Source organism: Lampetra planeri, unplaced genomic scaffold, assembly GCF_965212315.1.
Source record: "Lampetra planeri unplaced genomic scaffold, kcLamPlan1.2.h2 scaffold_590, whole genome shotgun sequence".
NCBI classification, from domain to species: Eukaryota; Metazoa; Chordata; class Hyperoartia; order Petromyzontiformes; family Petromyzontidae; genus Lampetra; species Lampetra planeri.
The window spans coordinates 31,628-44,508 of NW_027615413.1; the positions used below are offsets into that span (position 1 = coordinate 31,628).

Genomic DNA, 12,881 nt, shown 5'->3' on the forward strand with positions numbered 1-12,881 from the left:
AAAGATCAACTTTCATATCAGTTTGGCTGGTTAGTTTAGCTTTGGTAAGAGATGACAGCAGAGAAAACTGATAAATGATGGTCCACAATAATTTTATTATTATTATTATTATTATTATTATTATTATTATTATTATTATTATTATTATTATTATTATTATTATTATTATTATTATTATTATTATTATTACAGCTTTTTTATTATTGTGCTATCAAGCTATTTTTTCTATTCTGTCTTCATGGTCATAGCTAAGCTAACCAGTATTAATAATAAAAATATCCCAGAAAGCAAAACTATTCCCTTTAATAAATAATGTTTCACTCATAAAAGATGATGCTGGTGACAGCTTATTAGTCAGAATGAAATGATCAAAATACGTTTTTTGTAGTTCAACATAAACCGTCTGAACTTCAGGTTTTTATAATTGAAATAGAGCATCCCTTCATACAAGCCAAAGTCAGTTTTGTAGTTTTCCCATTCTTCCCCTATAATTCATTTCTTTCACACTTTGTGGCCTTTTATTTTAGCAAAATATACTGTGTGTTTCTCTTTGCTGGCTCATTTCAGAAGTTATTTTGTTGCTTTCAGAATATCTTGTAAAGATTTTTACATAAAAGAAGATTAATGGGGTGATTAACCATTGCCATGAAACCATCATTTTGTTAAAAGCAATTTATTTTTCTACTTACGGAACTTTTTTATGCAATATCACTTGGAAAAAGTGCTATTGCAAAGGCTTTCATTTTCCCGGAAGGAGCCCTCCTCAGTCAGACTCGTGCATCCTGTGCTTTCAGTGTAGCCTTCACTTAGTCTTTGATAATAGTAGGTACATAAGTAAACGTTACAAACATGGTGAGGGTTAATGGAACCACTTTATGATTTATACTCATTTTACACGACACTAAGAAAACTGCCTTTCATTTTTGGGTGTAAGGGTTGGATCTATGTGGACACTCTGTCCTCTCTGTTAGTTACCATTTCACTGAGACCTCCCCTCTCTCAGTGGTTTGCACATTGATCCTGTAACTTTGTCAGTCTTGAAGTGTTGGTGTATAAAAGCATGTTTCTGGTTTTTATCAAATTGATGTACAAATATCCATGGGAAGCACGGCTACAAGGGTCCAATCATCAGTGTCCTGTATTTTTCTAATGTAAAACAGAAAAACATCTCAACTCTGAATTGTTAATATATGTATATGTGTGAAAAGATGGCTATCATATAGAATAATGTGTGTATTGCCAATCGTAGATGACCAATCTTTCATTGTCATGTGCAAGAGGCTGTATTTTCCAAGAGTCACACAACTTACCATTGACTGTGTCCCAGACATGATCTCAGACAGGATGCGGCGTTCACAAATCTGTCAGCACACTCTGATCATGCTTAAATCCAGTGTGGGTTACTATGGTGAGGTGCGGCATGTACGGTGTCACAGTGCAGCCGTTCACTGTCATAGTAACAAGTAAAATGAAAGGTTCATTACGTACAACTGTACACTGAGAGGAAAAAATGTGTTCTGAAATGAATAAAGTTTGCAAACCAGAAACAAGCCAACTGGTTTGTTGTGCAAAATCTCCAAAAGAATGTGGGGATCCACAGGTATACTCTGGTTTATTAATCAATATAGACTGCATTTTTATATGTACAGATACATGTGGAGCGTGAGTTTGTCATCAGATAATGTTTCAGAACAGAGCAGAGAGAACCACAGAATGGAGAACTGAAGTATATATATACAGTATATATCTATCAACTCGGTTCAGGTACAGGATGGAGACCCCGGTCGTTACCATGCTGGAAGGAGAGAGGGAATGCTGTCACGGTAACCAATCCCTGTCCTCTTCTTGCAGCACTTTCCCAAAATTCTCCTTGTTTCTGAGACTGTCGAGGAGCCGCTCAAACATCTTCACAAAAGGCTGCATATCTCTGCTGCCCAGAGTCTCCATGCTGCTGTATCGCTTCCCGAAGCGGCCGATGGGTCTCACACCACGCCCCACGTACCAGAATGGGTCTATCTCTGGACCTGGACAGCAAACAAGTAGCAATGGTAGACGATCTTTAGTATAGGTAGAAGCAGATATTCGGCAGTTTTGATGATGAATTAAAACACATAAAGAGCAGGAGACGTGCTGCCCAGATTCATACAAATCTACACTAATCACTCACAACAGTTAACATACAGTCACTTGCCAATTTGAAACCAATTCAGTATGAGGCTGCATCATAAATGACAGAACATGGATAATCCAGTGCATTTCATGTACAGTCAGAGCATGTAACAACAGGGCTCTACGATTGAGGCGTTCAGTTTGCAAGGTAGTTTGGCTCACCTTTACTAAAGCAACCTGTGATATGTACAGTTAATAATAAAAGAAATCCAATCCTCATATTGAAAAATAGTTCAGAGCAATATATATATAACATTGGAAAATAAGGAAAATAAATAATGTCTTGCAACTTTAAGTCTTTATTTTCGGACCGCCTTAAAATAGTTACGTAAGTTCAGGACAAATATACAGTTTATAAAAGCAAGTCTTACTTCTGTTGTCCACGTTGTGAACGATGTGGAAGTCGTGCTCCACCGTGGTGCTGTGCGCGCCGCTCACCCGGCAGGAGCTCAGCAGCAGCGGCAGCAGCAGCAGCGCAGCTCCGGGGAGCCAGCGGCTCAGCAGGAGGCAGAGCCGGACGTCACCAGCCGCTCTGCCGGCCAGCATGCTGAGGAGTCGGTCAGAACCCACCGGTGGAGGATCGCTGGAGTCTTGGGGAAGGAGGGGAGGGAGCCAGCAACAGACTGCTACTAAACACATGAGGACGGAGCTTCATGAGGAAATAGTGATAAGAAATGTACGAAAGGAGGACAAAGACTTTGAAAACAGTATCAACAGTATCAGGATGTAAGAGTCCTGCCAGCAATCATCACCCTCTTATGATAATGGCCCATGACATATTTAGAAAAAAAAAGTTTTTAAAAAAGTATATAATAAAAGTATATAAACTGGCAAACACGTCCTTACCTGAACTTGGAGAAGCTGAGGTCAGCTGCAGAGGTCTGAAGTTGTTATTGCTGAGCAGGTGTGCTCCAGCTTATAAGTCCCTGCAGCTCATGTGGTCGTTGGATGATGAATCAAGCGCGTCAGTCTCCCACAGAGATCCCAGACTGCATCACCACCTCCCCTCTTCCCACTCCTTGAACCTGTTTGAAAAAGGGAGCTGCGTTTTTGGAGTTTACCTGAAGTCTGTCACGCAGCAGAGCCATCCATCACCAGGTCACTGACATTCAGACAACTTTAAATTAGAGAACATGGGGAAGACCCACCACCTAAAGTAGACCTGTCAGATAGTGACCCAGAACTGTGGTGGGTGGTTTTTCATGAGCCTTTCATCAATCAGTTTGATTGCAAGGAGCAGGGAAGGACACACACAAAAAGCCAAGCTTAGGAAGTCGTTTTATCATGTTTTATTTTCAAGGACATAGTCTGACAGAGTGTTAATGTGCATACCAAACTAACCCTAATGAGACACAGGAAAAAGGACCCTACTCATGTATTCACACCTTTGGGCCTGGAAGCGTCCATGAAAGGTGAAATGTGACACTGCATCTTGAAGTACAACCACTGAACTGAATTTATCAGCACTGATGTGAGTTAATACAGTTGAACTATACATCAATATTCCTTGGCAACCTTCCCTCCTCAGATTAGAGGAGCAGTAATTTGGAGCTCAGGTGGTCTAATACCCACAGCCTGTGGCAGAGCACAGAAAGGCTAGAAAATGATTTGTCCTGTTTGTTTCAACCTGTGAAGACTTTGGTAACCAGTAAAAATAGTTGTGATAAGAATTGATAGCTCTGTGCAGTATGAATATATGTATACAGTATATACACGCACATATAATGCATCAATGTCATATAGTACTTTTATAGACACTCAAAGACACGTTACATTGGATTATTCATTCACTCCACATTCATACCCTGAAACTAAACTAAATGGCCTCCAAACATGTTTTCTTCACGTGAGCAGCACTATGAGTCATTCCTTCAACCCTTCATCTGGATCAACATTGTTTTTTTTTTGAAGATGTGTGTCCCTCTAACACTGCCTCAGAAACATCTGCCTCTTCCTCTTAACAGTACAAACATCACAGACTCCTCATCAGCGCCTGACTGAAAGGGATCGTGTCGCCTTTGTCATCAGGGTTTCTGAGAGATGACTGCGGCAGTGGGTGGGGGTACGGTGGGATAGCGAGAATCATAACTGCAATGTGGCACTATTGTTGTTCGGGCCAGGAGGGCTGTGACGTTCTGCTGCTGAGGAATGTGCTATCGATCGAGGAAGCCCTGCGAGCAGAGTGATTAAGAGCTTGACCCAGCTGAGCTTTGTGGTCTTAATTATTCCCCGTACGTGCTACAGTATATTTTGTTAACTGCCTCACAGTTCGTGACCTACAGAATGTGTGGGCTGGTGCGTCGGTTAACCATGTTTTGTTCTTCCTCTTAAAATAAGGTTTGGGAGGAAATGATCGATGGGGAATTTCCTTAAACGGATTTCTGTCCCACATCTGAACATATCTTCAAATATTTGTCAGACATGAATGAGAGCAATACAAGCGTCGGAGTGTATCACAGTGTTTGTTGACCTGTCAGAGGCCCTAAAGGATAGGATTTTAGAGCATCTAAACTGTGAACAGAGTTGTGTTTTAATGTCAAATAAATGTTTGAGTTTGTTTGTTCTAGCTATTCCACATTAGTGCTATGAGAGCTCCCAGACTATTGATCGGTGGCTTGTTTTCACATCAAATGTGCTTCTCACAGAGGTCCAGTGGCCTAATGGACAAGGCATCAGCCTCCGGAGCTGGGGATTGTGGGTTCAAGTCCCACCTGGATCGTTAAGCCAAATGAACAGGAGTTTACTTTACTCCACAAAATATGACTGTTGCCCAGAATTATGTTCCCAATGTGCAAACTCCCTTTATAACCACAGAAACTACTGCAAATGTGGTGTCATATGTCAAACAAGTCAGCAAAAGTTCAGAAGCAGCTGATAAATGATAGCTGTGGAAAAAAATGTCCACAACCTATTTTATTTCAGGAATGTAATTTATATTTCCCATAATCAGGATGCATTGCTGTCCCCTTGTGGTCTGACATCTTCCTCTGCAAACATAAATTGAATTAAGCCTAGGGCACAAAGAGAATATCTGTTATGAATGCCACAGCATCATGTCCCCAAACAAACAATTGTTTGTAATTGTGTGTGTGTGTGTGTGTGTGTGTGTGTGTGTGTGTGTGTGTGTGTGTGTGTGTGTGTGTGTGTGTGTGTGTGTGTGTGTGTGTGTGTTTCATATATTATTGCTGACCTGGTATTAATGTTTGTTCTTTGAGCCAATTAGTCAATAAAATGGTTCATTGACAGTGTGGCTGTACACACCCCGATACAGTAGATGGCGATACATATCATTTTTACAAATTTGTGTGCCGCTATTTAACATAGAAGTAGAAGACGACGAGGAAGAAGAAGAAGCAGAAAAACAACAACACGAAGAAGATTGACGTCAGAAATAGAACTAGCAGATTGTTAGAAACTATTGTTGACTGAGAAAAGGAAACGTCTGCTCCTCCTAAGGACAAATCTGCAGGAAAAAGCGGAAGAGGAGACATGTCGAAGCTGATATTTTACGGAAGTGATTGCAGTTAGTTGACTGCGCACTGTTTGTTAGTACCCTGCGACAACAACAGTATGCTATTAATATTGTAAGAAGAGGACGAGGCAAACGAGGAGGTTCGACAGTCCGGACCCGTGTTCGTGTTCACTTCCTCCATGACACTGTTGTAGGATGTCGCTGAGTTCGGGCGGTTGGACTCCCACCGCGGGTCTCACGGCGGAGACGCCCGCCGCTCTGCCCGGCCAGTCTCACGGCGGAGACGCCCGCCGCTCTGCCCGGCCACTATGCGGTGTCACAGCCCGGCTGTCAGACGGTCCTCATGTCAGTTCGGGTGTCGGTTTGCCATTCTGGCATTAGGCCGCTTTGTCTTCCGGGAGCGAGTGACGAGTCACTACGCCTGCAGCTCAGTATGGACCCGGGGAAGTCCGGGGAATTCCGGCTGTCTATGCGGGACAACAGCGGGGCTGTCAGGAGCGTGGTGAGTCCACCGGAAGCCGTCCTTCCACAGTAGTATTACCAAACTACTGTATTATTGGGGTATTTTATGTTGTGTTTACCAAACAAGTATGTCTTTAGAATAATTTATATCTTCGCTAATAGCAACAATTAAGAAACTAACATGTTGGATTTGGCATTGCACAGTGCAATTTCTACGTTACATTTTATGGTCGATGTGGTCACATGCATGTGAGTGACATTCTTGTCGTGAGTTTGTCACTGATGACATTTGTCCATCTACAACAGACCTACAAAGGCAACTGTATATTCATATCTATTACATAACAGAACAATTTGAGGTGCATCGGCTGTTCCTAAAGAAGGAAACTAGGACAAATGACGTCTGATTTGAAGCTTTGATAGTTAGCAAGCTGCCCTTGTTGTGGTTTCATCGTACCTAGATGGAACCTACAACTCAAGTATAAGCACACATCAGTTTCCTTCCTCACGTTCTTCCTATCCTTCTCCTTAACGCTTCCTTTCTCCTCCAGAGCCTTGCCGAGTATGACTTAGAGACATAAACTACAAGGTTAAGTCACCAAAGTGCCATGAACTGAGTTTGGTAGCGCCTCCACACGACTGCATCAGCTTCAACTTTCGCTGTGAGCAGGAGGCCCAAGAATGGGCCACTGTGGTGATGTCATCACTGAGAGAAGCCCAGAGAGGTCAGGCACTCCTCTGCTCAATACCTCCAGTATGATTTTACAATAAAATGTTGGTATTGAATACATATTTGTCTTTTGGTTGGGTAGATGTTGATGACCAGTGAATAAAAATATGCCGAGCAAAATGAGTATTGTTTTTGGTGAATCTGAATGTCCCTTCTCTTACCGTATGTTGAACAGCTGATTTTTGTATTAATTTTGTTGTATTATTCATACTTTTTCTGTTGTGATGTCTTATCAGCAGTCGCCCCTGAAGATAATGATGCACATTGTCCTCTTCCGCACAACAACGCTTTGCAACGCACAGGTTTGTGTGCAAATCGATCTTTTTTGCCAACACAAAATGTCATTGGAGTGTTTGGCTTGGATGCGATGTCATTGGTCTCAAAAGTATCTGACTAATTTGTGTTCCTTTGTTTATTCATTCATTCATCCATTGCATCATTGCTAGCCCCCTAGTGGTTGTTTGGAGGTACGAAAGCAACCTCTGGCCGTCGGTTCACCTGCGCGGGCCTGTCTGTGTGCGTGTACGTATGTGTTTGCGTGTATCCATCCGTAGAAGAAACATGCATCGAGCTGACACGAGCCATAGAGGCAGGTGACCTCCAGGCTGCTTCTGTCTTTGCTGCTACACTTGCACGTCAGCATGCTGCCCTGAAGATCCAACCGTCTGCCAGAGCCTATGAAGACACTGAAATCAAGTAGGGATGAGCTATTTTTTTTAAAATTAAATCCAACCCCTTTGATACGATTGTGTGTATTTAGCTGTTTAAAATTTGAGCATATACCAGCATCGTTTCTTACATTGTGTCTTGTAGTTTGGCTGTCGTGGTCGAGGACTGTTTGTCGTCATGTTGTGTCACTGTGAAAGTTTCCCCACACATGACCACTGCAGCACTGAAACAGCAGGTGAGAATGTCTCTCCTCTTCATCTCATCGCACTGCTGATTGCCTTTCATCACCAGTCACAGTGATGTTTCCCCCCCCACAGATGTTCCTCGAGTACGGCTTTCACCCACGTGTACAGCGCTGGGTGATCGGCCAGTGCCTGTGTGGCCAGCCAGCGCTCGCTCGCCTCATACGGTGTTCGTCAGGACGGCGACACGGCTTTCCTGTACCTCCTGTCAGCCCGTCACACTCGCCTGACACCTCAAGTCCTCCAGCAGGACCAGGAGAGCGTGCTTCTCCTGGGTTCTCCGTCTCAGTCTCTCCACAACCCTCCGCTCCCATCTACCTCTACGAATGGCACCTCATCACAAGAATTGGAGACCCTACACCACCTTGCCTCCTCGGCTCAATATCAGCAGCAGCTCCGGTGAGTGAGGGCATTGAAATGTTGTACATTCTATTACATTAGCGTGAACGTACAACACCACAGTACTGCTGAGCCATCTGACTTTACACTTCTGTCATTGTTTTCTTCTCAAATTACAGTTAGGTCCGACAGAGCAGACGTCACTGAGCTCAGGGACCTCATCAACCTTGAGATGCCTCAACTAAACGAAGCACTGAATCCAAACACAACTTACACCCAGGGTAACAGACAGAACTTCTATGATTGTGTACAAGTTTTTAGAGCTGGTTTATCTCAGTTGGTTTTACTTTTTAAAGGACATTCTCCACCTGCGGTCACTGTGTGGAAGAGGTGGTTAAATGTTAGACAGTCTGGAATGTAGCTCATCCTTTGTTTATTTGCTTTAAGTATGTTTCCCTGAAAAGATGCTTGGAACAAACATGGTTCAGCAGTGTTTGTCTGTCCATCAGGGTTGGTCGTGCCCTTCCTGCACTTACATTAACAAACCGACACGACCCGGCTGTGAGATCTGCAGCACGAACCGCCCTGCGAACTACATCGTACCAGGAGGATACCGGCCCGACACGACTGAACTGAAACGGATCCAGCAGGAGAAGGAGGCCATTAGACAGTACCAGCAGGTAGGAACTCAAACACACCTTTACAGCTTTTACCTTTCAAGGCACCTGTGAGAAAATTCACGTTAAGAACGAGTATGATCTTGTACATCCGCCGCAACTGGAACACACTGTAGGTTTGGGTGTTACAATCAGCTCATTAAGAGGGCAGCAGAGATCCTGCTCAGGCTTCAGTATCACAGCTGGACTGTTTATTCATATAAAGACGCGCAGAACACCACTGAATGCTCTTCATGATGGTGAAGATGTTTTTTGCTCCCTGTCAAGTACCAACTCTCCCAGGTTGTCAGATCTCAACTCAACTGGTGCATCAGGTTAACAGATGTGAATCCACCATGTATGTGGTACTCTTCAATTCAAACTGAAACCATGTGGTGTTGTGAATTTTTCCTTTGGTGATTAATAAAACTATCTATCTAGGTGAACGCATGTAAAATGTAGAACAGACGTACCTTTTAGGAGCATTACACAACTAGGTTAAAACAGTATGTAGGGGTCACATAGTATTTGATACAACGCTGGAAACAGCTAAAACCTCAACTAAAAACGATGTGTTGTCTAGTAATTCATAAGTCATCATTTTGTTTTTACAGCTGTTTATCATTCTCAGTAATATTAGCCTCTCTTCTAATGTGCTAAAAGATGAATGAAATGAAATCACCAGGTTAAAATACAAAATGTATCAGCACCTCTCCTGAGAGTCCACATTCCTGTTGTTCAAACAGTAAAAATATAAAAATTCTAAATTCATGCATTTTGTTTTTGCAACATTTGCTATGTTTTCAAATTGATCAAAGTTGGAATGGCAGGCAAACAATAGACAAAGCTCTCTCAGGTTGACTCTCTTCTCTTCTCTCTCTGTTTTTTTTTGAAGGAGAAAGGGAGGGAGAGAGGTGCTGAGGAGTGCAGGGGCTCAAAACAACTCACTGCTGTTTAACCTGGACCAGGACTACTGAGCACACACACACACACACGCAGGCACAGACAGTTTGTAGTACAGCCACGACAATGAGTCAGTTAATAGTAGTGAATGTAGAGAAAGTTTTAGTCTTAAAATGTTTTTCCATGTAAATGGAAAAACTGTCTAGACTTAATTAATAAATATAATTCAATTAGAAATAGTATTTCCTTGCGGGTACCAACACAACACACACACACACCACACGCACACTGTCTCTGGCTCTTTACACACTCACACACCATGTTCTTACAAATGCAAGGAACCACTCCAATTTTTAGATCCAGTGAATGCCATTAAGCCTATAAACAACAATTAATGTATTCATAATAATGAAACAGCGTCATTTGTGTCACACAGTGTGTGTCCGTCTCCAGTGCTTATGTAAAACACCCGACACCAAAAAGAAAAAAAGTTGTTTCAGGACATTTCTGTCCTGTTGGACTTTAATGAAATGTCTTGACGAATGAAGAAAAGACGTTTTTGAACTGAATGTAATCATCGAGTTGTTTATGTTGTACTGACGTCTGGTGAATCGTCTGTCAAACAGAATAAACTATGCACTGTTCATAATGTCTATTGTGTTTGTCTGTGTGTGGGTTATGCAGCGACATGTGAGGATCTTATATTCAAATGCTTGATTTTGTTGGATGTGTGCTGCCCTGTACGCCAAAACCCGAAAGCACGTTGTGTATCAAAAGTGAAACAAACTCAGTGTAAATCACTCCCTGTGTCAGGCCAAGGAAGAGGAACGCCAGGAGAATTTTGCCCAGCTGGTGTTGATGGACGGCCACGACTTGGTGCCGAACCCAGAGCCTTTGGAGTGTCGCATCTGCTATGTGGAGCTGCAACCGGGAGAGGGGGCGCTGCTTCGGGAGTGTCTCCACTGCTTCTGCAGGTGAGAAAAGGGGCCATTGGTCATGTCAGAGGAAGAAAAAAGGGTTGTTGCCCTCAATCAATGCATGAGTCTGACTTATTATCTGTAACGTTTGTGCAGAGAATGTCTGCGCTCAGTCATCATGCTGAGCGAGGAGCCGGAGGTGTCCTGTCCCTATAGTGACGACACCTATGCGTTGTACTTGCTCCCTGCAGGAGAGGGAGAATCAGAGGCTGTGGAGCAACACTGACAAACACTTCATATTCTCACAAAGTCGAGATTTGCAGACGGTGAACAATCCATTATTGAGTGTTGTCTGTGTCATTTTTGCTCGTTTCTTGTCCATTTGTCTGTGATCAGCTGGTTCCAGCAGAGGAGTACGAGCGCTGGCTGCAGAGAAGTCTGTCAAGTGGCGGAGTCTCGATGCCGAGGGGCAGCTATCACTGTGCCACCGCAGACTGCCCAGGTTGGTGCGTGTACGAGGACACGGTCAACGTGTTTCCACTGTCCCGTCTGCAGGAAACACAACTGCCTCATCTGCAAGGTATTAAATTTGTACAGAGAGTTTCTGTAGGATCCAGATAGTTTGTGACGCTGCTCGGCCATGTGGGGGTCTTTGTGTCACCTCTTTCACAGATGTATTTCCCTTCACAGGCCATTCACGAGGGAATGAACTGCAAGCAATACCAAGATGATCTCGCAGCTCGCGCTATAAATGACTCGGCCGCGAGAAGGACGACACATCTGCTGAACGGTAAGATGTGGAAGAGAATGTGTTTGTTCGGCATAGCATAACACGCTTCCTTTTGAGTGTTTATATCTCCTCCGTCTGTTTCACAAAAGACTCTGGTGCAGTCAGGGGAGGCAATGCACTGTCCCCAGTGTGGCATCATTGTTCAGAAGAGAGATGGATGTGATTGGCTGCGCTGCACTGTCTGTCACACTGAAATCTGCTGGGTGACCAGAGGACCCCGCTGGGGGCCAAAGGTAATCTTATTCTTTATAGCACCCTTGTTTTTCAATTCACAGATGAGCTCTGCTTTATGAAGGGGATCATAGTATGAGATGGTTTGAACGTGGTCGCCATGTGGTTGATGACCTTGGTTAGATTTGAAAAAAAAAAAAAAAAATCTCAAAGATTTACAGCTCACCTTGTGAGTGAATGACTCCTGTTTGCATAATAGTCTTTCTTTGTATTTCTCATTTCTGGTCTTTCCAAAGGGTCCTGGAGACACCAATGGAGGATGTCGCTGCAATGTCAACAGTCAGAAATGCCATCCAAAATGTCAAAACTGTCACTGAGAGGTTCACTTGTAGAAGGCAATGAGATTCACAATATCATTTCAGTATAAACTATTCTCTTAAGAGGATAAATATACAGTGAGTTAAGCGAAAACAGAGTGGGCAGAATTCATTGTTACAGCTGCAGACATCTCAGTTTTCATTGCAGAATTCTAACCATCACGTGCTATCAGAAAATATGCATGATAGATGATTGTCAAGTGTGGTTAGAGATAGGCTTCTCTTGTATCGCATGTGATGGCCTTGTGAAATGATTGCCCTGTAAATGTAGAACACACAAATATGGTGTTTTGGTAGATACATACCAGGGTGCGTTTAAAAAAAAAAACTGAAGTGGCCTTATTCTTGTGCACAAACATGTAGCAGGGATGACAGTTTTCTGGGAAGTCTGAGTGAATCTTTTTCTGTTCTTAATATGCAATATGCTGCATAGAGGTAGGTCAGACGGGTTTCTAGAGTCTATATTTGGTGGTGTGTAGATGAGTCTGTTGTGTGTGTGTGTGTGTGTGTGTGTGTCGGTGTTTGCCCTGAGATCACAGACTTTTATTGACACCCATCTTAAACAGTCCTAATCAGAAAGTAGACATATTCTTTTTATTTGTTGAGCAGTACAGCACCTGATTAAAGGTCATTTGAGGCTGGTGACAACAAGAAATGGTGTATTCATTGTTAACAGCAATACTGGAATATTCCTGCAAGAGACGGCACATGTAAACAGATGATGTGTAAAACAAAAACTATTAAGGAAGTCATTGTTCATGACACGTGATGCATGGTAATTAATCCAGCATACAAATGGAGTTTTCATGGTCTGTGAATGCTTCCTATCCCTGGGTAATGTTTTAATACCCTGAACCATGAAAAACACTCAGTATCATCACCATCTACACACTCCACCTACAACTACGTCCTGTTGTGTGACCAGAGCTGATGCTCTGTTGTGCCTTAAAGGTCAATAAATTGCCTCTAAACTGGACTCTTTTC

General features: G+C 42.9%; 2 protein-coding genes and 1 non-coding gene across 3 annotated transcripts; 2 read left to right on the plus strand and 1 right to left on the minus strand.

Moving 5' to 3' along the window:
• Positions 1-1,818: 1,818 nt before the first annotated feature.
• On the minus strand, positions 1,819-2,715 carry PRLH (prolactin releasing hormone). The gene is made up of 2 exons (XM_078624057.1): positions 2,541-2,715; positions 1,819-2,024 (listed from the first exon to the last, which is right to left on the minus strand). Exons 1-2 carry the CDS (start codon positions 2,713-2,715, stop codon positions 1,819-1,821), a joined length of 381 nt encoding a protein of 126 aa, XP_078480183.1.
• A 2,100-nt stretch (positions 2,716-4,815) lies between these two features.
• TRNAR-CCG (transfer RNA arginine (anticodon CCG)) lies at positions 4,816-4,888 on the plus strand. The gene has a single exon. It is a non-coding gene; the product is annotated as a tRNA-Arg (tRNA).
• A 948-nt stretch (positions 4,889-5,836) lies between these two features.
• On the plus strand, positions 5,837-11,897 carry LOC144741539 (ranBP-type and C3HC4-type zinc finger-containing protein 1-like). Its single transcript, XM_078624059.1, is given in 18 exon segments — positions 5,837-5,876; positions 5,917-6,143; positions 6,655-6,679; positions 6,682-6,828; positions 7,301-7,529; positions 7,647-7,737; positions 7,820-7,882; positions 7,884-8,092; positions 8,094-8,147; positions 8,267-8,353; positions 8,580-8,763; positions 10,456-10,616; positions 10,716-10,830; positions 10,956-11,093; positions 11,095-11,139; positions 11,250-11,344; positions 11,435-11,582; positions 11,817-11,897. Coding segments are annotated over 18 exon segments (2,139 nt in total).
• Positions 11,898-12,881: the final 984 nt, after the last annotated feature.